At 47.5% G+C, this 27,461-nt stretch overlaps 2 protein-coding genes across 2 annotated transcripts; one reads left to right on the top strand and one right to left on the bottom strand.

Annotated features, from left to right (window-relative positions):
• Nucleotides 1-5: 5 nt before the first annotated feature.
• Nucleotides 6-1,415, top strand: LOC8051105 (transmembrane protein 203). Its single transcript, XM_029992069.4, has one exon. The coding sequence runs from the start codon at nucleotides 259-261 to the stop codon at nucleotides 658-660; it is 402 nt and encodes a 133-aa protein (XP_029847929.1). The 5' UTR covers nucleotides 6-258; the 3' UTR covers nucleotides 661-1,415.
• LOC8051104 (spidroin-2-like) lies at nucleotides 1,381-9,680 on the bottom strand. Its single transcript, XM_029992068.3, has 3 exons — nucleotides 9,408-9,680; nucleotides 5,883-6,743; nucleotides 1,381-3,125 (listed from the first exon to the last, which is right to left on the bottom strand). Exons 1-3 carry the CDS (start codon nucleotides 9,674-9,676, stop codon nucleotides 3,020-3,022), a joined length of 1,236 nt encoding a protein of 411 aa, XP_029847928.1. The 5' UTR covers nucleotides 9,677-9,680; the 3' UTR covers nucleotides 1,381-3,019.
• Between the last annotated feature and the right edge of the window lie 17,781 nt (nucleotides 9,681-27,461).

Here is a 27,461-nt window from a genome sequence, read left to right as displayed (position 1 = left end):
ATTCTGGCACAACCGCGACGCAAAATCGGCAACACTGTGCAACTTCCTCCCTAAAAAAACAATAAAATGCAAAAAACTCTCGAGAAGCTGCGGAAGATGTGCCTGGCTGCCGAGTTTCGGCAGGTCTACGGGCTTATCCTCGATGTTCACGTGGACAGGCAACCTCTACTACGTTCTTGAGGGTCGCCGCTCGCCCCACCATGAACTGGGACCAGGAGATCCGCGCCGAGCCGTCCTGAGACCTCGGACCGTCCGACTATGTTCACCCTCAAAGAACTGGCCCGATGGCTGGGCATGACAGTCTTCGAGATGTTCGTGCACCTGATTTCCGTGATGCTGTTCTCGCTGATGGTGGTGCTGAAGCTCGACAGCGCCCTGGACATCTCGTGGTGGACGGTGTTCGTGTCGCTCTTTATCTGCGACGGCCTCAACGCCTACTTCTGCGTGATCGTCTTCATCCGCCAGTACATCGAAGGCGTGTACAAGGCGGGCGCGTTCCGTGCGCTCTGGAGTTTCGTCCAGCTTTTGCTCATGTTCCTCTTCAAACTGCTGCTCTGCCTCAAGCTGGAAGGACAGCGCCATCTCGTCTATTCCGAAGTCTTCACCCCCCTTTTTATACTCCTGATGCTCGTAATGGTGCGCGCTTGCCAACTGCACTAGCACCTCGGGGTTTGAGTCTTGCGTTCTGGTGCCTCTGTTGCGCCGTTGTTTAGAGTCAGTCTGCTACAATATGGCTGCCTGAAATGCACGACTAGTCCGATTGGTTGTACGCCCCTCTATGTGCCACCGAAGTGTGACCAATCGTGTGCCGATGGCAAAGGTAGGGCGAATCTGATTCGTCGCCTTATCGTGCGTCTTTAAAATGTGGCCAATGACAGCCCAGTGACCTCTCGTTCGGGTCACTGCACTAGACTACTACTATTACTACTAGATCCAAAACGCGTCGCGATTTTGGTACTTGTAAGGTGGCCGCCTCACAACCTCATGTCAGTAGCAGGACAAGTCATTTGTATCATCCTGCAGCAGAGGTCTTTTTGTTTTGTCTTCCCTTTTTTACAAAGTTGTTGCAAACACTGAGGCTCAAAGAAAGAAAGAAAGTCTTTTCGAAGTTTTGAAATATGCTATTCCACTTTCAGTCAGCAGCCATATTGTAGTTTCTGAAGCACAAGGGCTAGTGTAATCCACGTTACTATAAACGGGCATGATGGAGCTACTGCTCGAGACTTGCCGTTGTACAGTTAAAAGAGAGGAAATTTTCGGCTTGCAGTTTGAATGACGTTACTGCTATGAATACTGCTACTACCACTACTACTACCTTTGTTATGCCACAAGTAATACAAACTACAAGAAGAAGCATTTGTAAATACCTGTACAATTTCGTTTTCTTTTTTGATAAAAAGTATTTATTGACTTTGTTCTACGAACCGTACCTGAAGTTCCAGAGAAAAAAAAAATGGAGTAGGCCTTTGCAAAGGCTCTCGGTGTTGAAGTGTCGGCATCCGTGTCGTAACTACTGCAACATGCTGCCAAACTTGAAGGCGAATTCCGGACAAGAAAAAGCAACTATCTCGAAGTTCTCCGTAGAGGTCACTTTGTGTAAGAACAAAACACGAAGAAGAAAATAGAAGACAAGTTCGGATACCAAACACTTGTTGAGTTCTCCAGTAACTCTTACATTGGCAAAAAGGTATAGAAAACACATTGTATAGTATACACACATATAGGATCAAAAAAAAAAAAAAGAGTCAGTGTGGTTGGTGGGGCATTCTATGAAGTAAGAAGATGCATTCACATATTTCCACTTGTTTGTTTGTTCATTTCTTTTTTTATTGCGCATCTCCCCGTGTCATTTGTATTTTGGAGATGTGGACGAAAAAAAAAAAAGCTAAGTCACGTGAATAAATAAATACACCCTAAGTAATGAGCTTACCATAATATGAAATGCCCGTGAGGAAATTGTAAGAGGTGGGGGGCGGTGGCATTGGAAACCAAAGCCCGCTTGTAGTTTGACCGTATTTTATCGAAGGAAAGTTCCGGTGCCGTCTATGCGGCTTGTTTTGTGAAAAGAGCCTAAACCCAAGACCTAACACAACGACAAAAACGCTGACCATGATGTGCTGAGGACAAAGTAACGTCGAAGCGAGATGCCAAAACATTTTCGCACCGCCTCGGAATTTATCCGCTGCCACGAGCCTTTCTAAGCGACTGAAAAACATTGGGTTTTAGTTTAATCTGCTATGGCCATTTATGTACGTTATTGCCAAGTTCCTTGCCTAGAAGGGAAAGCTTTCTGCGCATGGAAAAATGTCGTTTGTGGCTCTGGAACAAGCGGAAAGGTCCTCGGAAGTGCCTTAGGGAGCGCTTGAGAAAAGTCTTAAGGAAAGGCATTAATAAACTTACAATGGATGGGCTGGGGAGAGAAAGAGCTGCTGATGTGATGATAGTCGTAACTGTTAGGACTACTAGAGACTTGGAGCTGACAATGATGGAAATGGTGTACCGCATTATGAATGAACAATGGGGGCATGTGTTTCGGTTAGTCGACGACACTGAAGGGTGGACTTGGCCAAAGTTAGGGGATTTTCAAATTAACTATGGCGACTAATGCTATATATAAAAAAAAAAAGAAGCTAACCTGGCATACCTAGTCGCACGGAGGACCGCCCCAAGGTAGGCTTGGCCACCTGGCACGGTTCTGCAGAGTGACCTATCGAGATTTGACCCTGATGCCAATGGCTTCTGTACCAGGACAAAACTGATTTAGAATGTGGCACTCATCAAACGTGAGGTTGCCATCATCGTCATGACGGCTCAATTAACCAGACTACAACATCCTTCAGTTCATTTGTTCCAGGGGGCATCTGTGACAGATCCTGCTGTCTCATAAAAGTAATGATTGCGCCCGGTTAGGCCTGAGGACTACATCCCACAGGTAGGTCCTTAGTGTGCAGTCTAGGATGGTGGGGAGCAATCGCCTGGTGCGGGGTCGTCTGTCTGCTTTCGTTCTAGGTTGCGGCCGTCAACACTTGTACCGGACGCATTTGCTGGTCTCTGCGGTGAGGGCAGCGGACTTGAAGACCCCCATCTTGTTGGTCATCCATCCGGGAGCAAACTTCTCCATGACCCTGTTCGACAGAGAGAAAGAGCTGTCGTCAGAGAAAGGACGAAGCATTAGGACATGTTGGCCCATGGCACACGTCTCGTTCTTTTCTTGGCATCATTAATGTTTACACACACGCATCGCATACCGAGATCAACGTTTTGCACAAGAAATGTTCCCACTGAGTACAAGACGTCTTGAAACAGTTACATAATGGGCTATACACCAACTGGGCTGCGCGAGACGTCTGCAAGACACCTTCCAGAGACGTCTACAAGACATCTCGAAGTATACATCTAGAAGATATCTCCATGAGACGTCTAAAAGACATATTTACGACACGTTTAACGTCTTGGGTTAGCCAAGACGTCTAGAAGAGGTTTCTTGTATACTTCTATAAAATCAAACACCAGCGCGGCCCCATATCTGCTGTAAGCATGTCCCGTTCATTAAAACTAAAAATAAAAACCGGACGGGCTAAAACCCGGAAGAACAGAAACACGAAAGAAAACACACGTTGTTACATCAGCTGCTTTTACAACGGATTCATAAACTTCAAGGCCTACCAATGTGTTCACTATCAACATCATAAACATAGTAGTTTTCCCTAGGCGATGGACGTTTTCAATGCCATGGACCGGCTTAGGGTAGTGCCTATCCTGAGCCTTGGTAAGCCATTTCCTGCACGTATCACTTACTGTCCAGTGAGTAACACAGATTTACTATATACAATAAAAAACGAGGCAGTTACAATATGTAAGCTACATCCTCAAATATTAACTGCACAGTGCAACATGCACATTTATTACATGCATCCTAAAATAATAGGGCAGTCGAGAAACATGCCATGGTCCTAAACTCCGGAATGTCACCATAGCTTCCTACCATATGTCCCCAATATAATAAAAATTACTAATTCAACAGGGGTAACTACAAGATACTGCCTGCAACCGCGCCAAAGCAAACTCGCATAAATGTTTCCTTAAAAGTAAATTTGTATGAGAATACTTCCTACTCTTAGCGAAACTTCCAAACTCACCCCCCCCCCCCCCCCCCTCACCCTAACGTGCTCATGACCTGTAGTACCCTGAAATATTAGCTTACCGAAGACTGGTATAGTGCGTTGTTTATTGTGTATAAAAGCTAGGAGCACGGGTTTTGCAAGAAACAATTTCCAATTTTAAAACAATGGCGTCACTACGCCGTCCAGTACGGGCGGGCCATTTTTCTGACATCACGGAACGGATGGAGCATCAGTCAGCGCATTAATCAGGCGTCCTTTCTTTTTTGATGGGCGGGGTTTGTCACGCAGTTTTTACGTTGCAAAAGACTAGCAGTTTGAAGTACGGACGCTCGTCTCTTGTACCTAACTTATGTAAATAAAATGCCGTACCACTGCATGGCGCGCTTCGGGGAGCTCTGAGCAGCGAGCGAGAATGGTACGCACAGTTGCTATAAAATGCAGGACAGCGGTTCTCGCATGATGCAACTGCCTTCAACTGGGCCAAATGAATCCTTTGCGAAAATCCCCGAAGGCGGCGAGCGAAATTCTGTAAGCTCCTCGTTGTTCCCGCTGCGTCTACCAAATACACCATTGATCTATCACGTGACACTGAAAGGAGCGAGAGAAAGCGAGAGAAGGTAGCGTAGTTAAACATCTGTCCTCGCCCGTTCGCCCGCGTTTCCTCCATCGCCCCTACCGTCTTCTACAACCGGTTCTGTACAGAGCGTTCCCGGCATTCCGTTTGGTTCCGCGGACGGCGCTTTACGTTTTGCACAGTGTTGAGTAAATTACACATAAAAAGTACTTGAAGTACAAAGTAAGTGAGAGGTTATGTACTTCAACTGTAAATACACCAGGCGCAATGCACTTGAATTACTACAAATACAATATACTTTCAAAGTAAAGTACAAGTACATTTTAACACAATTTTTCATGATGCCCTTTCACACCCATATACGGTGTTTTTCTTTATTTATCCTAACAGGGAATGCATTTCCCCAGGGGTAGTCGGGGGTGCACCAGTTATTTTCAGGAATGGCGGCGAATATTGGATCAAGTCAAATGGCTACAGAGTTGTTGTTTTACTCTCACTGACATACTACTGAACACAATCAACTTATAACGCGCTTATTTGTTGACAAATCATAATTTTGTGATACAAATTTAACAAGACCAAATTTGGGCAATGTCGGGAGTTGTACTATCTTTGGAAAGTACTGGAAAAGAAGTGCTTTTGAGTAAAGTACAAGTACACACAGGAGCCGATGCAGGAATTTCCTGAGGGAGGGGTCAGGTGTTGGTCAGCGTACCATATGCTTAGAAACTAGGGGTGTGCGAATAGCGATTCGAATCGAATAGCACGACGTCATTCATGGCCTTTGTGGTACAAAGGAAAGCCGATGCAACTGGCTCTCTTTGCGCTGTTGATGCTAGGGATGACACTGCGCTATTCGATTCGAACCACTATTCCCGCACCCCTATTAGAAACCCCTTCCCTCTCCTTCGTTTTACGCCCCAAATTTTACACATGCAGAAATCAAGAGGGGGGTCAGGACATCGGGACCCCCCCCCCCCCCCCTCTAAATCCGCCCCTGAGTACACACCCAGAGAACGGACTTCAAGTAACGCAGAAGTTTTCTTAGCCCACTTGAAGTAAGTACAACGTACTAAACATACTTTTTTTGTAACAGGTCTAGATTGGTTTCGACTGGTCCCAGTTGAAGACCCAACTTGATCGAGGTGGTAGACATACCCCAAGAAAAAAGACAGACAACTCACGTGAGCAATGCCGATTTCCCGCGGACCCCGCTCATGGCGTCGCCCAGCTCGCAGATGATCCTGTTCATGCACTCCTCGCTCTCCACGGCCGCTCTGTAGATCTTGAAGTACCTCTCCAGCCGCTCGGCGTAGTCCCCCAAGTGAGCCCTCCGGTCGTCGTCCACGGACCTCTTCTTCTTTCCACTCAGGCTGGTCACCGTCGGGATGAGCAGGCCGAGACCCGCGAGGGCCAACAACGGCATGATCATGGAACCAAGACCGTAGTACCGCTTCGACGTGTCGTAGTTCCCCTGGAACGCTGGCGACGCGTAAGGTCCACCGCCACCGCCTCCGCCGCCACCGTAGTGATGGCCGGCGCCTCCAGATTGAGCGTACTGCGCATACTGCTGCGCAGCCGCGAGCTGGGGTCCGTACTGCTGGGCCAGCTGGCTGAGGTGAGCGTACTGTCCTGGACCGTAGCTGGAGCCTCCGCCCTGTCCAGCAGCGTAAGCGTGGAGCTGCTGCTGGTAGCTGGCCGCAGCAGCTGCGTTGTAGGCGGCCGCGGCGTTGGAGTCGCCGTCGTAGCCCGAGCCGGAACTGCCCTCACCGGTGCCGTAGCCGGAGGACGAGGATCCGCCGCCGCCGCTCTGGTCGTAGCTTCCGCCTGGCGAGGACACGCCGGCGTAGTTCTGGGCGGCGCTTGCTTGGTAGTCGGCGTCGGAGCCACCGGAGCTGCCGGCTCCGCCGCCGCCGGACTGCGGGTTGTTCTTGGAGACAGGGTAGTAGTAATAGTAGAGGTTGCTGTTGGGGCTCGCCTGGCTCTGGTAGCTTGTGCTGGAGGCTGCGGCTTCGTAGCCTCCGCTCGAGCCCGAGGAACCGTACCTGCGGGAACCGAGTAAGGCGTTACAGGGAAAGTGGCAAACCGGAGGGTTATTTGTGGACATTGGGCAATATAAGTGAACCAAATATTTTGGTTTCCGATTGGAAAAACTAAAAGCGTCCTTCATACTTTTTTTTTTATTATTTTTTAGTTTGGCGTGAATGGCACATCAAATCTGTGATTGTCACTAGTGTTATAACACATTCTAAAAGAGAAAGACGTCATGAAACGATAATGCAAATGATTTGTGTTGTAAGTAACGAAATGCATTAAATGATTATTATAAACAAACAATCTTCGCTCGAATGGATCTTGTGTTTGACGTCTCCATATTGTGAGGCATCGTGGGCAACGGCAAGCTAGCTTTACCGCATGCATTAGTGTTCAGAGGAAGAGCTAACTTCTCAGCCAGCCGTTTCAGGTGAAGGAACGAAGGCGCATCTGCTACTTTTTAAATAAAATTATTTACGGAGCTGTCTGGAATGTATACTTCTGAAAGTATGTAATAGAGGGACTGCATGACTAACCACCCATGTCTGGCTACCCATCACAGACTGTGTCGTGTAATAAAACGGGCGAGTCATGGAGATAATCAGAAAGGGTGGCGTGACGGTTGTATACTCCCAAGCATCGAAACAAGAACGTGATTTCTCAATAAATTTCGAGATTGTAGAAACGAAACGCATTTTAATGCGGTTCAAATACTTCCGCCTTAATATCGGTCATTCGAAGCGAACCAGTTGTCTGGCCAAATTGTGCAGTCGTTCAACCGCATCAAAGCATGGAATTTCGCTCCATATACTGCGAAGAACTACCGGTAGACTCCGTTTCACATTTAAGTTTGACCGCGTAGCCGATGCTACAATCCGATCGGCGGCTAAATCAATCACGCGCAACAAAAAAGACGCAGGTTCACGGCGCATTAATTGGGGCGCGATTGATTTAGCAGGTCATTGCAAAGCCACAGAAAACAAGGAGCGCGGTGACGGTGCACTTTTTTTTTTTTGGCGCCGTTTGATTGGTTTTATCAGATCCGATTGCGGTCGGACTTCGAAGCCAAAACGGGCAGTTCGTAACTGAACTACATTGTTAAAGATTTTGGCGTGTTCATAATTATTTGTTAGAAGTACAAGGTGTCATAAAAAAAAAAAAATCACGCATCGCCGAATACTTAGTCTCCGCCCATATGGAGCACTAACGGCCAAAACCAGATGCCGAAATTTCAAGACTAATCGTTATCTTATTCAAAAATTATTTTCTGTAGCTTTGAATGGGAAAATCTGGCCCGTTCCCGCGGTATAGCTGACGTCATTAGTCTTCACCTATTCGTGGGCTTCGCAAGAAGACATCTTTCGTTAAAACTAAATAACTTTTGACTTAGGTAACGGGAAGCACTGCAACCGTTGGCATTGGTCCGGACCGCTAGCGTATTACTTTGGAAGAAGACTGAGCGTTCGGCAATGTGTAGTTTGCTTTCAAAAGAATTAAAAATTTTTTTTTGTACGCAAAAATAAACTATGCATCACACAGTGCTCATTAGGAATTTTTCGTAGACCGTTTTTGCAACTCCGGTACGCTCTCGGGAACGAAGACGCCACTATTGCGCATGCGCGATGCTAGCCTCGCCTGCAGAGTCCTGGATCTCGTAGTGGGTTGCGGAGAACGTTGCGGGACAGCGAAAGCGATCTAAAAAAAAAAACAAAAAACTCCCTATTCTCTGCCCAAATATAGCGTTAGCGGTCCGAAGTAGACACTAAAGTTGCAGCACTAGCCGTTATTTTATTCGAAAGTTATGTGAGTTTTTTGTTTTAGATTTTCAATGAAAAAAAAAAAAAAATGGCGGCCGACACAGCTCTTAAATACATGGAGCTCTATGGCATCAGCATGGTGGGCGCCAGTTACAAAAAATGGGCAAAAATAGGCTCCATTTTTTATTAAAAGTTTAAGAAAATAACATAACTTTTTAATAAGATCATAGCTAGCGCTGAACCTTTGGCATCTAATTAAAAAAAAAAAAAAACAAAAAAACAACAACATCGTATTTGGTTTTTCCTTTTACAGCGGAGCTGTTAAGGGCCAAGTTCCCCAGGATCGTGTCCGGTATGTCGACACAAACCTGCCTGGACAGCTACCGCCATCTATAAGCGACGGCGGCAAGCACACAACCAGTATGGTTTCCGCCGTCGCTCGTAGATGGCGGTAACATTTCCAGCTATAATAGAAGAATGGATAGTTGGGCGCGTTGGTGGGAATTCATCGTAGGAAACAGCGCGAAAAACAGACAACGACGAAGAAGAAGCACACAGTTGGTATCGAGTACAGCTCTGCTGGTCTTCCTTCTTCACGAGAGTGGAAAGGCTGAACGATTTTTTTATTGTTTAAATCTCGCTGCTGTACATTGAATAGGAGGTAAAAGCGCTAAAAAACGACGGACAAGTTGAAGAATGACGAACACCATAGCGCTCTGTGGTGTTCGTCATTCTTCAACTTGTCCGTCGTTTTTTAGCGCTTTTACCTCCTATTCATGAATAACCAACTAGCCCAAGTACACACCCTTCTGCTGTACATTGCTTTCGTGAAATTTTAGGGGCGTTTTGTAGTTGATTTAAGGACCGTGGTAGAGTGTATATTCTTTGTCGAACGACAGGAAGTAAAAATAAGGTTACCCTGCGGATCCCGTGCCTGAGTAGCCGGAGCCCGAGGCTCCGTACCCGGACGAGCCGGAGTAGCCCGCGGCGCCCGACGAAGCGGACGGCGAATAGACCGGATGGCTCGCCGAGGCGGCCACGCTGAAGTCGTCCCGCTTGGTCGACGGGGCTCCGTTCGACGAAGACACCGACGACGAGGAGGACACCGACGAAGACGAAGACGACGAGGACGTCGGGGACGCCGCCAGCGACGCGCCCACCAGGCACAACAGAAAGAATGTCCTCATGACGCTGTCCCTGAAAACGACGGGAAGAAAACAAAAAAAGTGTTATACTCTAAATACCGTATATTTCTGACTATATAGTTTCCACCCGGTATATTAGCGACTTGCTCGACCCATACTGTTGCTGACCAAACGCTCACTGTGACGTCTTTATTTTAATTTTTTTTTTTTTCATGGACGGAAATCAGCGCAAAGTGCCAACCGTGACGATGTTGGTTTAAGAATGCGAGGACTCCAACCTTTCCAGTGTTATTTTTAGACATATAATCGAAATTTTAGTTCGAAACTGATAATAAGTAGTCAAGATTACAACTCATGGCGACATGGCGAGGCAAACTCTGGTAGTGACGTCACGAACGGAAACCAGAAGAGGTCGCCACCGAAACATCTTGGCGCTAATACTTCCGCAGAAACAAATAATTTCGGTTGAAAAATAAAAGTTACTTGAGATAGGTTCGCCCCTAATGTGTAGCCCGCAAAAAAAAAAAAAAAAAAAAGTGCCTTTACGCTATTGCGCCACGTGTATTACAGCGGCAGCAGCTCGGCCTTTACGTATAATCTACTATCATTGTGGCGTCGTGGTCGGGAGATCGGTGGCCGAGTGAGCTAGCGCACATCAGCTCGGAGCACATGGAGCGAAAGCTCGCGCTGCATAACCCAGGGATCCTGGGTCCCATCCCCATCCCTGCCCGTTTCGATCTGGATGGGCATCGTACCCGCGTGCGGTCATGTATCATTACTGGGTGGTGCACCTTAAAAACCCCAGGCTAGCGGTCTGTACTGCACCGACTATCATCTAGAGCCGCCACTTAATAAGCTTACACACAACGCAATTATTTGCGTCGTTGTCGTTACTGGGAGTCCTTCTGCCGCAAATGAAAGTCGCGTTCTTCGGACCAGTGTACAAACTTTCCGAGCTCTATAGGGAGTATTCCCTGGCGGCCATAGCTGTGTGCGCGAATGCTGAGCGCGTGCTGACGACGAGCTTCCACAGTTCTTTTGCAACGTGCATTCCGCACCATCAAGAGTGCCGGTCTTGGCAGCCTATTGATGTGAGCTCGTTCTGAGCATGCGCTCTAAACAGCTCCCACAAATATGGCGTCCAGTGAATACTCCCTATAGACGCTTTACACATGCGCCAGATTACAGCCGCCATTGCTGACCTTCTTTTGTCTTATGGAGATACCGAGCCACTGAAACGGGTGTTGACGAGCTTCCAGAAAGGCCAATGCTGGGTAGAAGGACGCAATAGAACTTAAGATGGCCATAATCTGGCCTGCTATGGCAATGATAAAGTGAAGAAAATTCAATAACAGAAAACAAAAACTGAAGGTCAGTTATGGCGGCGCCCATGCACAGCTGCTGCAAAGCGTCTATAGAGAGTATTCACTGGCGGCCATATCCGTGTGCGCTGCTGCTGAGCGCGTGCTCACGGCGAGCTTCCGCAGTCCTCTTGGAGCGTGCATTCCGCACCCGCAAGATTGACGGTCTTAACAGCCTGTTAATGTGGGCTTGTTCTGAGCATGCGCTCTAAACAGCACCCAGAAATATGGTGCCCAGTGACTGCTCCTTAAGGGGTATCCACACGAAGGAGAAATCCGCCACTTTCCTCCGCGGATCGCGCATCACGTGAGACATACGTCATCCCTTTTTGACGCCTCGCGGCGCGTTCTCCTCCGTGGCGGAGGCGCGGAGGCTTTGTGCTGACAGCACGAACGCTCTGCAGGTGCACGCGGCGGAGCCGGGGACGGAGTTTCCCGGGATGTTGACGTCACGACATCCGTCCGCGGAGTTCTCCTTCGTGTGGATACCCCTTTAAGGGGTATCCACACGAAGGAGAACTCCGCGGACGGATGTTGTGACGTCAGCAACCCGGGAAACTCCGTCCCCGGCTCCGCCGCGCGCACTTGCGGAGTTCTAGGAGAACTCCGCGGACGGATGTTGTGACGTCAGCAACCCGGGAAACTCCGTCCCCGGCTCCGCCGCGCGCACTTGCGGAGTTCTCATGCTAAAGGGGTATCCACACGAAGGAGAAATCCGCTCCTTTCCTCCGCGGAGCGCGCATCACGTGAGACATACGTCATCCCTTTTTGACGCCTCGTGGCGCCGTTCTCTCGTTCTCCTCCGTGGCGGAGGCGCGGAGGCTTCGTACTCTTGGCATGAGAACTCCGCAAGTGCGCGCGGCGGAGCCGGGGACGGAGTTTCCCGGGTTGTTGACGTCACGAGATCCGTCCACGGAGTTCTCCCTCGTGTGGATACCCCTTAAGGGGTATCCACACGAAGGAGAACTCCGCGGACGGATGTCATGACGTCAACAACCCGGGAAACTCCGTCCCCGGCTCCGCCGCGTGCACCTGCGGAGCTTTCGTGCTGACAGCGCGAAGCCTCCGCGCCTCCGCCACGGAGGAGAACGCGCCGCGAGGCGTCAGAAAGGGATGACGTATGTTTCACGTGATGCGCGCTCCGCGGAGGAAAGGAGCGGATTTCTCCTTCGTGTGGATACCCCTTTATAGCCGATTCACACGACGGACTGATCCGCGGACGGATTGATCACGTGACGACATATCCGCGGTTCGTCCGTCTCGCAAGCGCATCCACACGAGGGAGACGACGAGCAGACGCCAGTGAGGACGGACCGAACCTGTTCGCACCCCACAGTGCCGCGAAACTCCCACATCGCACAGTAGCACCGTTGTCCAAGAGAGAAATCGACGGTTGCTACCGCGATAAAGAATCGTACGCCGCTGCTACGTACAGATCGAGAACAAAACACCGGGACAGGCTTCGCGCGAAGCGCCACTAACTTTACTAACCCAAAGCATGACAGTGACACAGGCATGATCCTGCCCGAGAAAGCTTCGGCGTAGACGCGACGAACTTCTCGGCTCGCGGAGGGGCGTTTGGAGATGCCTTCACACACTCCGCGCTCGTGCACAACACTCAAGCACACCACATCCACAAGAGAGGGCTCGCTCGGTGAAATCCTGATTGGACGTGCAAGAATTATCGCGGCGTGCTAGACGAGTTTTGACGGGAGCTTCTTGACACGGACCCGGAGGAGCACCGGAACCTGCGTCGCGTCAGCCGGACAAAGTTTTTGGAGTTTCTCTCACGCGTGGAACCAAGAACCGTACGACAAAATGAACCAACAAACGCACAAAACGCAACGACGCAACGACGCAACCTCCTCTATACTAATTTATGAAAGCGTTCTACTATGGCTTGGGATCTTTTTAGTCAATTGAGCGTAACTCCATTATATTTAACTTCTAACGGCAACCACAGAAGCAAAATACAAAGAAAACAATGTACCGTTGCCAGACTAAATGCTTTCCAAGTCAGTCTGCCGCCAAACGTCCGCGAGTGAAAAAGGCGCTCGACTTTATCAGTCCGCGCCTCCGCGGAGGAGGCGCGGATCGCAGGAATCGGTGACGTGCCGGTCACGTGGTACACGGTCCGCGGACGAAAATCGCGATTTGGTCCGTCGTGTGAATCGGCTATTAAGAGTACGAAGGCTCCGCGCCTCCGCCACGGAGGAGAATGGCGGCGCGAGGCCAGCGAGGCGTCAAAAAGGGATGACGTATGTCTCACGTGATGCGCGCTCCGCGGAGGAAAGGGGCGGATTTCTTCTTCGTGTGGATACCCCTTTATAGCCATAGGGTACTTGCAAATCTGCTCGATGACCGTGGGCACGCGCCCGCACAATGGGGTGTCGGCTGCTACAGAAACTGTGAAAGTGGGAGCGGCAGGACAACTCTTTTGAACGCCATAATCTGCCTCACGCGCACGTTATTTTTTTTTTCGAACGTCTGTCATCCAGTACGCGCTCGATTCTTTTCGACGAGTGCTCTGGCTGCGCGTGCATGCTCGAAGCACCGGGTGTTTTCGCGAAGAACGATCACGCCATTCCCCGGTAAAGTTCCCAGCAACAGCTGTCGGTGTAAAAATTCTCATACACCGCAAACGTCGACAAGTGCCTGCTTTTTTTACTTACAAAAAAGCTAGTTACATTAAAAAAATATATATATATATAGTCGCTTGTGGGCAAGAGCACGCCCCACCATGCGAACACGCACCGACGTTTTGTTCGCGGACAAGAAAAAAGATCGCCTTCCTCAGAGACTCCAAGCAATCTTCCACGGAACCCACTGTCGGTAAACTTGTTTCGTGGACAGCTTGTCGCGCGTCCAACAAGGTTAGTGACGAAGTGTTTTTGTGGTGTCTTCGAGCAGTGTTTGTTTGTTTGTCTGTTTGTTTGGCTGGCTGGTGTGGATGGCGCCCCGACAGGAACAAAATACGGACTGATGCAGTGTGCGCCCCGAGGGTCTCGGCTGCGCCCGCCAAGCATGCTTCACCTCTTAAACGTGTGCACTGCGGAGAAGCAATAGCGCGGGGTATGTACATGGGTCGCGCGAAGAAAACCCAGCAGCCACATTTTAACACAGAATATGCTTTATCGGCCCATTTCAATGGAGTTCTGTAACGTTTGGATGTAACAGCCGGCTGTAAAGAAAAACCGACACGGAAGAGCGCTACTTCCATAAGAGGGAACCGTATGTTTTCGATTTGAACTCAGTACCACGAGATTGTGAGCGAAGTTCTTTGACGACTGAGCTACCCAGCTACCCAAAAACGGTAACCAAAACACGCAAAAAAAAAAAGAAAAAAGAAAAAAGAAAAAGAAACTTTTTGGCACGGCGCGCGAAGGCGCAGTCGCGCGCTTCGCGGTCTTTCCTGTCATGCTGCGCCGTCTTGCGGCGTGTGATCAAAAATAACAACGAATCTTCAATAGGCGGTGCCGTTCAGTCGCTCTTCTCTTTTTTCCTGAAAGGCCTATCATACATTTTGTACTTACCACTCTTTGTCAGCATGATAAAGCTTTTTTTAATATTTTCTTAGCATTTTTCCTTTTTACCAACAAGTATGCTATTTTGGAGGAGCTGATTCCGACAAATAATTGCAACCAGATCGACCGCCCGACACTAGTGGCCGATTTGAGAAGCAGAACGTGGTTCAAGTAAAACCTAGCACGAAAGAAAGATTTCAAATAACCTATTTGTGCATCTTAATATACTTCCTAATATACACCAGCCAGTTTGTGTATAAACCAAAGTAAAAAACGCAACATCCGTTTGTAAAAAAAAAAAAAAAAAAAAATTGAAGCCTTATTAATTGATCAATAAAGAAACACATGACGTGATCTTTACACCTCTTGCATCGCGATTGGTTCTTTTGTGTTTTTGTCGACCAATGCTGCAGCGTGATTGGCTGCTGAGCGAAAATGAGATGCTAGGTGACTACAGGTATGCTTGACGAATGGATGGAAGCTAATGTATGTACCTTTTATAACGGGCGGTAGCAAGCCTAGAAACCCAAACGTAAGAAGCCGAAGTAATCGCTGCAAGTACGAGACATCAAGGTCGCTTTCAAAGAAGCAAGCAAAACGAACTCGCACTGCGCACCACGAGGCGCGCCACTATAAGATCTGCAGAACTAACGACAGATGTACGTCGGATAGTTATTCGACAAATCGGGGGATAAAACAAGAATAACCGAAAATCTCATCGGTTATTCGGCGTTTATGTCATTTTGTTCATGACATGTCGATAAGTTACTGCGCTAGAGTTGATGGGAATTAAGACGCGGGTTATGACAGGTTCTTTTTTTTTTTTTTTTTTTTTTTTTTTTTAAGCACGATATGCGATCAAAAAGCTATAACTGAGGGGAATTTTACATTAAATATATAGCACTGCAGTTTCGTTGGATATTCTGCGCCGCAGTTTGCTCATTTAGGGCAGATTGTTGGGAGAATTGGGACGGGGTATTCAAAAACATGGTAGCGCTTAAGACGATGACAAGGGCGGATTCACGATTCACGATGTTTGAACAGTTGATGTCAGCTCCCTGTGTTGTACAGTCTCCTTTGTCCTTGTCTCAAGCGCTATATCATTTATTAAATGCCTATTTAGGTCGTTTTCTCAATTCTCTTACGAGCTTAAAGCACGACCATGCAAAATAAACACCGATAAGTTTCTATTCGTTTTAACGCAACAAACGCCGATTTCTCTTTACGCTGTATCCTGTCAGGAATAGACGCCGAACACCAGGAACCCTAACTATCCACGTCTGAAAGTGTGGCCTGGGCGCCGCTATCTTGCATAGTCAGATAGTCAAGCCTTTCCAAGATGTGCCCGCGGTTACCAGACTGGTTCCCCAACAAAGCGTTTTCCAAATTTAACCCACAGTAGCCAGACCAGCTTTTGAAGCTTAGCTGCTCGAAAACGTGCATACTCTAGTGGACACACTGGTAAAGGAATGACGAGCACTCGTGAGAAGTTTCTGCAAAGTGCGAAGCATCGCCTCAGCTAAACCGCCGCACACACACAAAAACACACGAAAAAAAAAAAAAAAGAAAAGCAGAAGACATAATAGAGGAAGAAAATGGCGGAAACTGGGTCTGGGTGTTTCTCGTCTGCGAGTCGGCGACCGGATTCGCTGTGGGAGCTCCCCCTCCGACGAGGCTAACGGTTAGATGGGAAAGAACCTGGTAGGAACTTGAAGACTGCGACGGAGGAAGGAAGCGGACGAACAACAAAAAATAATAATACGAAGAAATAAAAACAATAAAAGAAGTCCAAAAGAGCGCGAGGAAGCAGACGTCGAACTGGGTCGACGGACGGCTGTCCCTAAATACAGCTTGACCTTGATCGTTACGCAAAAACCTGTTTTTTTAGCAGACGGCCCAGCCGTTGGACTCGCCGGCCGTGGGAACAGAGTAGCGGCAGCCCGGAAATTGCCTCCAGTTACCACAAACACACACACATACACACGCCGTCGTTGAGAGGAGGAGAAGGAGGAACGCCCTATTGCGCAATGAAGGAACGACATTCTATATCTCCCCTCCTCGCCAAGGCTTCCCTTTCCAGTACGATGGCGGCCAAACCAGGGAGAACCGCTGATTATCGGCCGGCAGCCATTTACGGTCACCGGGACTCATGGTGACGTCGATGATCTCTTCTGGGTCAGCGCCGAGACGTGTGCGACCGAGAGCGTTGCTGTGGTAGCCTTTGCAGGACCGTCCCAAGACCGCTATGACGTCGTCAGCAGGATGTAATCTTCTCTAACCGACAAATCAAAACGCCAACCTCAAGAATACCCACTTCTGCCCGTTTCGATCTAGACTAGCGTGCGGTCGTGTATCACCACTGCGTGATGCACGTTGAAGACCCCGATGAGCAATGGCACCGCACTGGTAAAATGTCAGTGCAGTGCTACTGGCATTTAGCCAGACATTCAGCTCCAAGATGCCAATCGCCCATTGGGGTTGACTAACTTTACGATGTCTAAACATACACACAATGCAATGATTTCTTACATCAAAACGGTGTAGGTGTTGAGCACACAATAACTATACGAGCTATTCCACCGTGCTCCTTACATACACTGCCTCTCGCCTATCTCGCATAAAGCGTAATCCATGCTGAAACGAATAAGGGTTCAATGTCACCGCTAACCAGAGGTTTTCACTGCTCTTACTTTATTGCTTCACAAAGTTGCCGCAAGGCTTAGATCAAGTGTTGGGCAAAGTAACTTATTGTCGCTTCGAAATCAAACAATGGCGTCGGCGCACTTTGAATCGCGTTTGACGGGCTTGTAACTGAACCTTCGCAAACACACGCACGGTATTTTTGTTTTTATGCAGGGCTTTTTTGGGGTTATGAAAGATTGGTATTTTTGTGTTCACTGAGTAGGTTAGGGTAGCCAGGGAATGCTAGGTGATCCGGATCAGGATCGTACCGGTGTACGATCATGTAATCACTCATGATGTAGTAGTCATAACGCATTGGCGAAGCTGCCTATCTACAGTAGAGACGCCACTTGAACAAAGACCAACTTGCCGCTGCCAAAACCTTAATACCCTTAGAGAGGAAAACAAATGTATTCAGCGAAATTGGCAGTCTTACAAGCCACGACGGCTATACATCTTTGCAATTCCTTAGCTTTAGTGTCTTCGCCGCAAAAGCCAACGCTTAGCATTGTCGCCTTTCAAGGATTTGACTCGGGGCTCCTGGCGTACGCCTCGCTCCCATTGCAGTATAATATTGCGACCAATGACTTAGTTAACCGTAACCGACCTACAGACCTTGTGCGACTGAGGTCCATCTAGACGGACGTAGGGTCCATGATGAAACAACGCCACTTCGTCAGATATATAGTAACATAGAACATGTTTGTTAACAAGGCGGTTCTGGCTCCAATGTGCCCAACGGAACTGCGTCATGTGAAAGTCACGTAAGTTAAACCGGACGTGCAGCGCTCTGCGCATCGCCCCACGGCAGTGTAGACAATCAGCGCGACCAGGGAGCTGTGTTGCGTTGCAGCAGTAGCTCTACGAAAACGGAAAATGTATTGTTTTACGGTGGTTCGTCTGCGCCGGTCGCGGGTTACAAAATCCCTGTGGTTCGTCAAGGTCAAACGAAGTAACTTCCACTTTCTATTGGGGTGCAGAGAAGACCTTTGACGACATGCTGACTGTTCAGGGAACGTTCTGTCTCTCATTGGTCCCTTTTAAAATACGGTCTTCATATTATTACCGTTGGCACGTAAGGAAGAATGTTAGCTTCCATCAGCAATAATAGTTAAATGACAGAAAAAAAAATCGGTGAAATCCGTTTGTTGGAGGAAATAAAAAAAAATAATTACACTAGCTTAATCATCAAGAAAAAAAAAAAAACCGGTGAGCACGAAATATGTTGTGATAGAGCTGGGCACACGCTCGAAATGTATGTGTGTGATGTCACGCGGTCACATGACTGACGCCACGGTGTCGTTTGAGGTCGAGATGTCCACGGCGTGACGTGACACCATGGTGGTACATGGTGTCACGTGCGTGTCACAGTGTGATGTCACGTGACACCATGGCGCCACGACGTCACGATCCTTAGTGACGGTTTTCTCATTAAATTCGGCTGATAAAACACACTCTGTGTTACAAAACGAGTCGCCTCGACATAAAATATTTTTGGGAAAAAAAATTTGGCAATATTTATGTTATGCGAGAGTGAGACATCTTGCTGGTACCACTGCTCGCGCACAGCATCAACTCAGGAAGATGGCGCGAAAGCATGTGCTCGCCTTCATGACATGTCTTAAACCGAAACATCCCCATAATATCCAAAGAAACTACACAAAAAAAGAAGGTAAACACTAGAAACCCCTGCGGATGCATCAAATGCCGGTAGTTCTTCGTCGTTACTTTCAGGGGATAGACGGCCAGGACTGCATCAAATGTGCAGCGGTCTCAGGTGGGGCTAAACAACGGGTTTCAATATTCATTTCACGGTAACTGTGGCTGCAATTAAAAAAGAATATTGGTCTAAATCAGGTAGAAAATGTACATACGGACTTTGTAGTGTTTTCCTATGTGAACCGTTTAATCGAGCTCCCACAACTTCGGTAGCTGGGCAATCATCGATGTTGTGACTGTCAACCTAGGACATTGAGAAAACGCTGATATTGAACAGAACTTCCAAATCATAAATCCTCTTAAAACAGTTGGTCTTCAACTTCGATCTTTACCTCAACACATGTAATGCAGACATGATGAGCCTCTTCTGCGCCATAACAACTATAATTAAGCTACAAACCAATGAGTAGTAGAGAAGATTTTATCATTACTTGTAAGAAATGTGATAAGCTAAAATAAAATAAGGAAAGAAACAACATCTACTTGTTAGTAAAAAGACAAACAGTGAACGTAGTTCCAAAGATGAGCCTGGACTGGACTGTCATCAGGACAACATCACTTGCTCATCAGCAGAATTGCGCAAGTCGATGCATGCGTTTCTGTGGAGACTATAAAGTATGTACGTCAAAGTTCGTTGGTGCAACTGATGAAACATCACAACAAGGAATCATTCATTCGTTATTCCATCCATCCAAATTTGCAACAATGGATCTCTGAACTATTATCCCAGCAACAGCAAAAAATGCAAAAGTATAACAAGGTCGAACATTTAACCAGTTGGTAAGACGCGTTAAACACGATGAAAGGTGCTAGCCGTTCTTGGAGGGAAAATATTAAAGACGGCGCAAGTCAACACCGCCTTATGCTTATGAATACCAAATGGGACTCTACTCTAATTGCAGACCGTTACTCGTTCGTAACAACATACAAAACTATAAGGTATGTCATGAAAACATGGAATGTGCCTTCCATATGCTGAATGGTTCTGATAGTCGTCATAAATAGGTGGACGTGCTTTACATTTGAGAAAGGGAAGATATAGTAAAAACGAAGACCTATTCTAGAAAACAGCAATCTGAAACGTCTGGTAGAAGATCATTCACTCCGTGCAGTAAAACAATAAACAAGATCGAAAGTGGGGAAAATGCAATAAAAGACGGTAGCCATTTTGTTTGCTATTTTCTTTTCCTTGGGGGGAAAGGGGGGCGGGACTGTAGTAACTAATAAGATTGACGAAGAGAACACGACGTTGAATGATTCAGCCGCGTATTATGAAAGGATACGTTCATATGCCAATTGGGATAAGTATAAGCCCGCTTTGTATATTGAATTTCTGTTTCAAGTATCACATTTGTCGTTGCTCACTTTCATAATATCCTATCGTCATCGGCTACCCACTGTAGGCGTTCAACGGTTGCCCTTTCGGCCTCCTGTCATTGATGAAACGCCGCATATTTTTTTTTTACTTCAATAACGCACATGTGATGATTTTGATTTTTGATGTAAGAACATCATACAGTCATACCGGAAAGCAGGCATCATAAAAACGGAGTGCGCTCCAATTCTAGCCAGGGTCCGATCGATCCCAAGTCGTGGAAGACCGAAAATTTATGAGGCAACAAGGGACAATATAAATCCCCAACCAAACGCTGGCGTTTGGGAACACGTTGTCGCAAAGATGTCCGCAAGGTCGTGAACACCGTGTTACAGGCGTCTCACCGATGTCGGAAAGGACACGAGCAAAATACCAAAGATAAAGGTCTGTAGAAGAATAAAGGACCAGGCAAAAATCAACTCTGGAGCAGCGCAGTTAAAAACAGTAAATGAGACATGCAAGACAGGAGAGACAAGGAGACAGATTAGAGTGATTTGTAGGAAACAGGAGAGACAAGAAGACAGGAACTGAACAGGGCAACCTTTGTGGCAAGAGAAACCCCTGTAAAGGATAGGGCAAGGACATCAGAAAAACAGATGGAAGTTATGCGGGGAACAGAAGCCACAAGAAGACAGGGACTGTACAGGTCAACCCAGTGATACAACCCTGTAAAGGACAGGGTACAGAAAACAAACACACAAAAAAGTTGCAGACAACACAGTCCTCCCCGAAAAAGGAGACCAGTGTCAAGGCCAACTTACGGCAAGAAAAGGCTCTTGAAGCGACGCACCGCAGGAGGAGCAAAAAAGCGCGTCGACGTATTTTACGCGAGCGATGGCCTTGGAAGCGTGCGTCGACTGCGCCTGGCTCGTTCTCTTCAGGAGGAGGACCTCCTCGCGAAACCAGGTAGGGAGGACCGACCGCCGTTAAGAAGAAGAAGCAAAAAACGAAGACTGCCGCCGCCAGGACTACGGAGAGGGGACTGCTGCGGACCCCTCCTTCCCTCGCCCAAAAAGACGGGGTCGCCTGACCCACTGACGCCGCCCATTTCCTTGTCGGCATTCCGGGATACCGGGTCAAGGGGCCGAACCAGAGGGAACTGTCCGCTCCAGCGTGGACGCGCAAAAAGAACTGCTCGGAATAGCAGGCGTGCACGCGTGCGCTCGAGCTTTGCCGTTGACGTCCGATGTTGTGGTGACGTCGTAGTTACGTCGCCCCAAAGACACGCCTCTGACCCGACCTATGGATGACGGTGAAACTGGCCTGGCGGTCATGTCACGGGCATTGAGACCGTGATTTCTGTGATTTTGCAACCTCTATGGACGTCGTCGTGTAACTTCGTCGCTAGGGTTTAGAGTTTTCTGACAATGGTGTGGATTGTAGCCGGCAGATTGGAGGTATCTGAAGCAGGTCGCCCTACACGTGTCCATCTATTACATTATAATTTATAGACCATCGATTATATTACCGACAATTAATTCATTATAGATCCACCTATAACATTTTAGACCTTAAACGATGTTCGCCAACTGGAGCATATGAATTACACCCAGAAAAAAAGGGTATATTCTTACACCCCGTGTCTCACATAATACACCACGAAACTTCAGTTCGACCTACAAGCACTGAAGTCGAACCAACGGTACCAGCTTTCACGAGCGACTTGATAGCCGAATGGTACAATTTACTAAAATTAAACACGTGTTACTGACAAAAAAATAATAATCGGTGTGTTCTGCGAAATTTAAGGTTTCTTTTTCTTATTTCTTCTGTAGTCTTTGATACGTACTTTAGCAGCTTAACACGTTATATTATATCACACAATTATCAAGCCCCTCATAAAAGTTGGGCACGACAGTTCGACGCCAGTACGCTGTAAGTCGAACTGAATTTTGGGGGGCGTATTATATGGGACAAAACCTTCTTTACTTTAGAGTGCAGGTGCTGAGTTCTGTCGCATGGTGAGAACTAAATATCAAAAGAAACTAACCTGGCGTGTGTATAGTTGCGAATTCTGTAAATAGTTCATGGCACCTTGATAATTCAGCTCTGGAGTTGAACTTCTTCGTAATGTCATAGCATTTAGCACCAAGGCCTTCTGGTTCAGATGACGCTGGCTTACATCTCGGTAACTCCTGAAAGCATGCGGTGATGTCACACGACATCGAGGATGTTTTACACTCTATGCGGTGTAAGTACGCGCCCAAGGGTAAAGCACTCATTTCGGTGTTACCTTTACACTCTGTAGATCTAAGGGAGTAAGTTCATGGTTACGTGCGATGGGGTTGACTATCTACAATCAAAGGAGGGATTTTTTGGGTCAAACATTTGAGTGTTGTAGCAAGGGATAATCATTCTAAAGTTCACTTCAACGGATGTAGAACCCACATGTGCTCAAGTGTAAGCGTGGCAATGTTGTTTCGTTTCCTTCTGATGTCTGCTTTCCCTTGCTCTGGAGTCGCTTCGCTACTACCAGATCATAAGCTGTTGACGGAGCATGAAAAAGGTGCGAATAGGGCATGATTAATAAATTATCATGCAAGCACTTAATATGTGGCGCTACAACAATTCCGTACTAAAATAAAAAAAAAAAAGAAATAGTAAGTTTTCAATGACTTGTTCAGTGTCACTGCTATAAGGATCTAGTTTGTAGCCTGAACTTGGTTCAGAATTGCCTAGTCGGAAAGTACTATTATAGACAATGTGTACGAGTTGTACTGAGTTTAGCTGCGTGTTTCCTTGACCTTAGATCTCATGGCGAATATCGCTGTAATTCTACCACACCTAGAAACCACATCTTGTCAATCGGGGTAGCGGACCATGGGTTCGTTGGACATTTTGACAACGTCCGCCATTTTGAGAATCGGTTGGGTTTATATTAGAATTCACCAGTCGCTATAAGTTTCACGACAGCTACTTCCCAGTTCTGGCCATCATCTGCCCGCCTTATTTTCGCAGTAACTTCTCGCTGCTAGCCCATTTTACATCAGAGGGATTCTGGCAGGATGACCGCGCTTATGAGCTTTGATGATCACAGATAAAAAAACCACACCCAAGATCCGGTACCTTCGGTCACATAAAGTTGCTATAGAAATATGGGTGGGCCTTCGACTCGAGCAGGTACTTTCGGTTACCCAGAGGTACCACTGGAACATGAGTTGGAGTTCAAACAGCCCATCCTTGAGCTCCAGCAGACAAAAAGAGCAAGTCATTGTTGTCTCACCTGCCAACAAAACCTAGGGTGCTGGGAAGCGGTGCGGCCAGTTGAAAAAAAAATATAATAGTGGATGTCCCAAAAAGGAGGCAACGAGGGCGCTGGCAGATCTCTCTTTTCCACAAACGCACAAAAAATCCCAGGGGAATGACGGCAGCAGCAGCAGCAGGTACCAGCACCACCACAGTAACCACAAGAGTCACGGAGGCGAGACACAGCCACACAGATCTGGTCTTTTGGGGCAAGGGATCGTTTGTGGACGCGCTCAGAGACCGCCGCTTAACGTTAAATACCACGCCAGGCGGCGCTGCGACTCATATAGTCACGTGACCCCTCAGGCTTCTCCGTCCGCCCATTGGCCCCTAGGAAGTCGTCACCTACTTTTTGGTACCTCTTGGACCTTGCGCAACACACAGAAACACAACAGTGAACATCCGCAGAGAGAGCGAGAGAGAGAAAGAAAAAAAAAAGAGTGAGGGCGTGAGCGCGCGCGCGAGAGAGAGGGTGTAAGCGTTCCTCTCTCTCCCACTTCTTCTCAAATACGAAATAAATGGCCGTTATTTTTTTTGCCGCGCGCGCGAAACCTTGACCGCATCAAGGCGGAGGTCGCCTTCCGCATACCGCCTGTGTCGTTCAACCAAAGAGCAAGGTGAAGGTCACGTGTCTGCGGACGTCCGTCGTCGTTTCTGCGCATGCGCGCTCGTCTTCCCCTTCATATTTGTCGAGACGATAGATACTCTCGGACGTCCCCCTCCGCTTTTTTCTTCTTCCTTTTTCTTCTCAGTCTTCTCGCCCGAACGAAGAAACACAAAATGGCGAGAGGTCTTTACGCAATTACCAGGGAATGTCGAGAGGAGCCTTTCCATGAGATTACCAAGTAGCAGAAGACAAAGAGCGAGCGGCAACGATGAAGAACACGGTACACCTTTCGCGTTTTATTCGTTTTTTCTTCTTAATGCCGCAGCGAAAATGCCAGCCCCGTTAAATATACGCTCTTCCGATGCTTTCGGCCGGTGCGTTCGCTGCTGTGTACGGTGAAAACGACTTTAACGGTCAGGCTATAAAACCGTCATTAAAAAAAAAAAAAAAAAAAAAAAAAGCGATGCGGCTTACTTGAAAGGCGTACGGGGCCATTTCGGTATATTTTCAATTATCGTATAATTTATCGTTTTCACCTTGACCGGTGTCAACGCTCTTCCAATAGCTTTGACTTTCCCGTTTTAAGCCGCGGTCATACGTGCTTGCAAGACAGACTGCAGACACTAGGGAGTTTTAGGGAACCGTTTTTGCACATTCCATACGGTACGGTGAGCCCTCCTGTTCGAACTGCGCAGATTCGAGTCTTCTGCGCTAGCGCATGCGCAGTTCGCACCGGAGGACCCATCGGACGTGCAAAACCGGTTTCCTAAAACTCCCTATTGTCTGAGACGTCTTTCTTCCTTGAACGACAATCCCGCCACGTTAATCATAAAAAAAAAGCCTGCCAACATGTTTGAAGCACACATGCTTCAAATAGGGCACTTTCAAAAATCCCTCCATGCAACACTGCGCGCGTTGCACGCTGGGAACCAGCTGGCCACGGAGCGGAGTGGCGTGGTTTCGGTTTCGATGAGACAGACGCTGTCTGTACCCTTGGAGCCAAGGATGTGAACTTACAAGCCTGCATAACTTTTCTTCTCGCGCATGCGAATGTGCTTGCACGACAGGAGCACCAGTAGGGACTTTGCAATCCGTCGTTCTACATGTGCCTACTTTTGCCCAAAATCGAACACATCGGGAACCACACAAAACAGTGCCAAATGTTTTTTTTTTTTCTCGGTATCCTTCAGCAACGCCTAACGCATTGTACACTTGTAGGAAGTAGCAGCAATGAAAACGCAAGCAGCGTGTTCCGCCACGACACAATGATCATGACAAAATCTGAAACTGAAACCAAAACTAAGTGGCCAACTGGTACCCACGAATCATTTCGTGACACCATGCCACCAGGGGCGCTTCAATTCGGGAAAAGATCTATTGTACTCAAAGCAGGGGGGTAAAGGTGGGTGAGGAGGAGTGGCAAATCCCGTGCGCCGACATCCTGGGTCCCGAGTGAACGAACGCAAAAGAGAGCGACAGAACACGAGAGAAAGAAAGCAACGTTGCCATGGTAACGCGAAGAGTGAAAACTCTTAGCAATATAAACAGTGATAATTTAACGTTGTAAACTAAATTATGAGCTATTCTAACGCTTATAAAAAGCAATAAACTCATTACGCTGCATTAACTTCCCTTCTGTCGAAATCTCGGAAATCTGGTGGTTGCGCAGTTTCGTATTCCTCAACCGCGCCCAGCCGCGCCCCACTGGCGAAGCCGGGTATATGGTTTAGTTTAGCGTTAACGCGAGGCCGTACATCTGCGCGCTTTTCAAAAAGAAAGCTTCGAAAGGAACGTGAATATCTTTCCACCGGTAAGTTCGTGAATTGTTGAAGTTCACGAAACTGCTCTGATGATGTAACCGTGTTTGGGACCCAGAAGGTCTGCCTGCATGATCCGCCGCTTGCGGCAGCCAGAATGTATGGGAAAATGGCGGACCTTTTCCTCTAGAGTAGTATGTATGATCTCTATGACTCAAAGCGCGCGTCCGCGGGCAGTTCTGTCGACAGATCTGCAGCAAACGCCGCGTGTCTTTTGTGTGTACGATGTGTGAACAGTTTGCAGACGACGGAGCGGTCGAGTCGTTCCCATCTCCGACACGCGAAGCGGCAGCGCGCCTCAAAGTTCCCAGAATGCTTCGCGCGTGCCCTCCGCACGAGGGCGCGTGATACTTAGCGAAATTCACCCTTGAGTATATATACGAGCCGGAGCGGCGGTACAAACAGTTGTGCCAATAAAATTTCAAATGTAAAAAAAAAAAAAAAGAAAAAGAAAATGAGGAACGCGTTGTTATAGCGTATTTGTGATATCGCTATTTTGTGCTAATTTATCAAGTCATTCGTCGTAAGTGAGTGAAATGGTGAAGCTGCAGCTATCACTTCTGGAAGAAGACCGAGTTACGTATCCTGGACCCTATTTTGTCGGCAGTTACGACCAGTTTGGTCCGAGCGACGACGGCAGATGGCGCTCAACAGAGCGACCGGGACACTTTATACTCTCCCGGGGAGTTAAAGATGAAACCCGCTCGTTGCGTTTGTCCCGAGTTCATAAACGTAAATGCTTATACGACGCAGAAGCTATCGCTATGAAATGCACTACAGGAATGAACTCATTGGGACATTCCTTTCTGTTTTTGGTACATGTAAGACAAGAACTGCGTCGAGCTATACGGCTGCACAGCTATGTGTGCTATGTGTTCAAATGTTGTTCTACGCATCGTAGATTTTGTAGTGCGGACGATGTATTTTATTTCTTTCCTCGCTTGCACCCCCCCCCCCCCCTCCACACACACACACATAAAACGGTGTATAATTAAGCGTGCATTATATAAAAGAGTAAAAGTAACAGCAAGCATGTTGTGAAAAAATGAAGACGGGATTTTAGCAGACTATGCACATAAAGAGGTCGATTACCACACCCGCCATTTTTTTCTAAGATTAATTTTTTGACAAACTTTTTTTTTTGTATTATTGTTGTAGCAAGTTTAAGGCCGACGAGATTGTGACCCACCTCGCTCTGTATCGTATTGTGTCGCGGATACGAAACTCCGTCATGGCAGCGGCCTTATCCACCAGCTTCATACAGAAAGGAAAAAAGACAGACAACGAAGATAACAATAGTAAACAAGCACAACAACTCTAGAGCCGTAGAAGACTCGGGATGCAGAAACCTAGACCCCACAAAACCGGGCACTAAGCTACTAGGCCTAAAAAAAAAGAACAAAACAAGTTGCGCAAGTTACATAAAATGAGAATCCAACACTGCGGAGGACAAAAAAAAAAAAAAAAAAGCGTGTCACATCGAGAAGTATCTTTTT

The sequence above is a fragment of the Ixodes scapularis genome, unplaced genomic scaffold (genome assembly GCF_016920785.2).
Source record: "Ixodes scapularis isolate PalLabHiFi unplaced genomic scaffold, ASM1692078v2 PGA_scaffold12__126_contigs__length_90152505, whole genome shotgun sequence".
Classification (NCBI taxonomy): Eukaryota; Metazoa; Arthropoda; class Arachnida; order Ixodida; family Ixodidae; genus Ixodes; species Ixodes scapularis.
Note: the sequence above shows the minus strand (reverse complement) of the source record. Positions and strands in the feature narration are given on the sequence as shown.

Bases quoted from the DNA above. Each gene is read 5' to 3' on its own strand.
- LOC8051105 (XM_029992069.4), top strand. From the start codon at position 259: ATGTTCACCCTCAAAGAACTGGCCCGATGGCTGGGCATGACAGTCTTC.
- LOC8051104 (XM_029992068.3), bottom strand. From the start codon at position 9,676: ATGAGGACATTCTTTCTGTTGTGCCTGGTGGGCGCGTCGCTGGCGGCG. The intron at 6,744-9,407 runs GTAACCTTATTT...CGGTTCCCGCAG, and splicing joins TCAGGCACGGGATCCGCAGG to GTACGGTTCCTCGGGCTCGA. The intron at 3,126-5,882 runs GTGAGTTGTCTG...TCTGTCGAACAG, and splicing joins GGGAAATCGGCATTGCTCAC to GGTCATGGAGAAGTTTGCTC.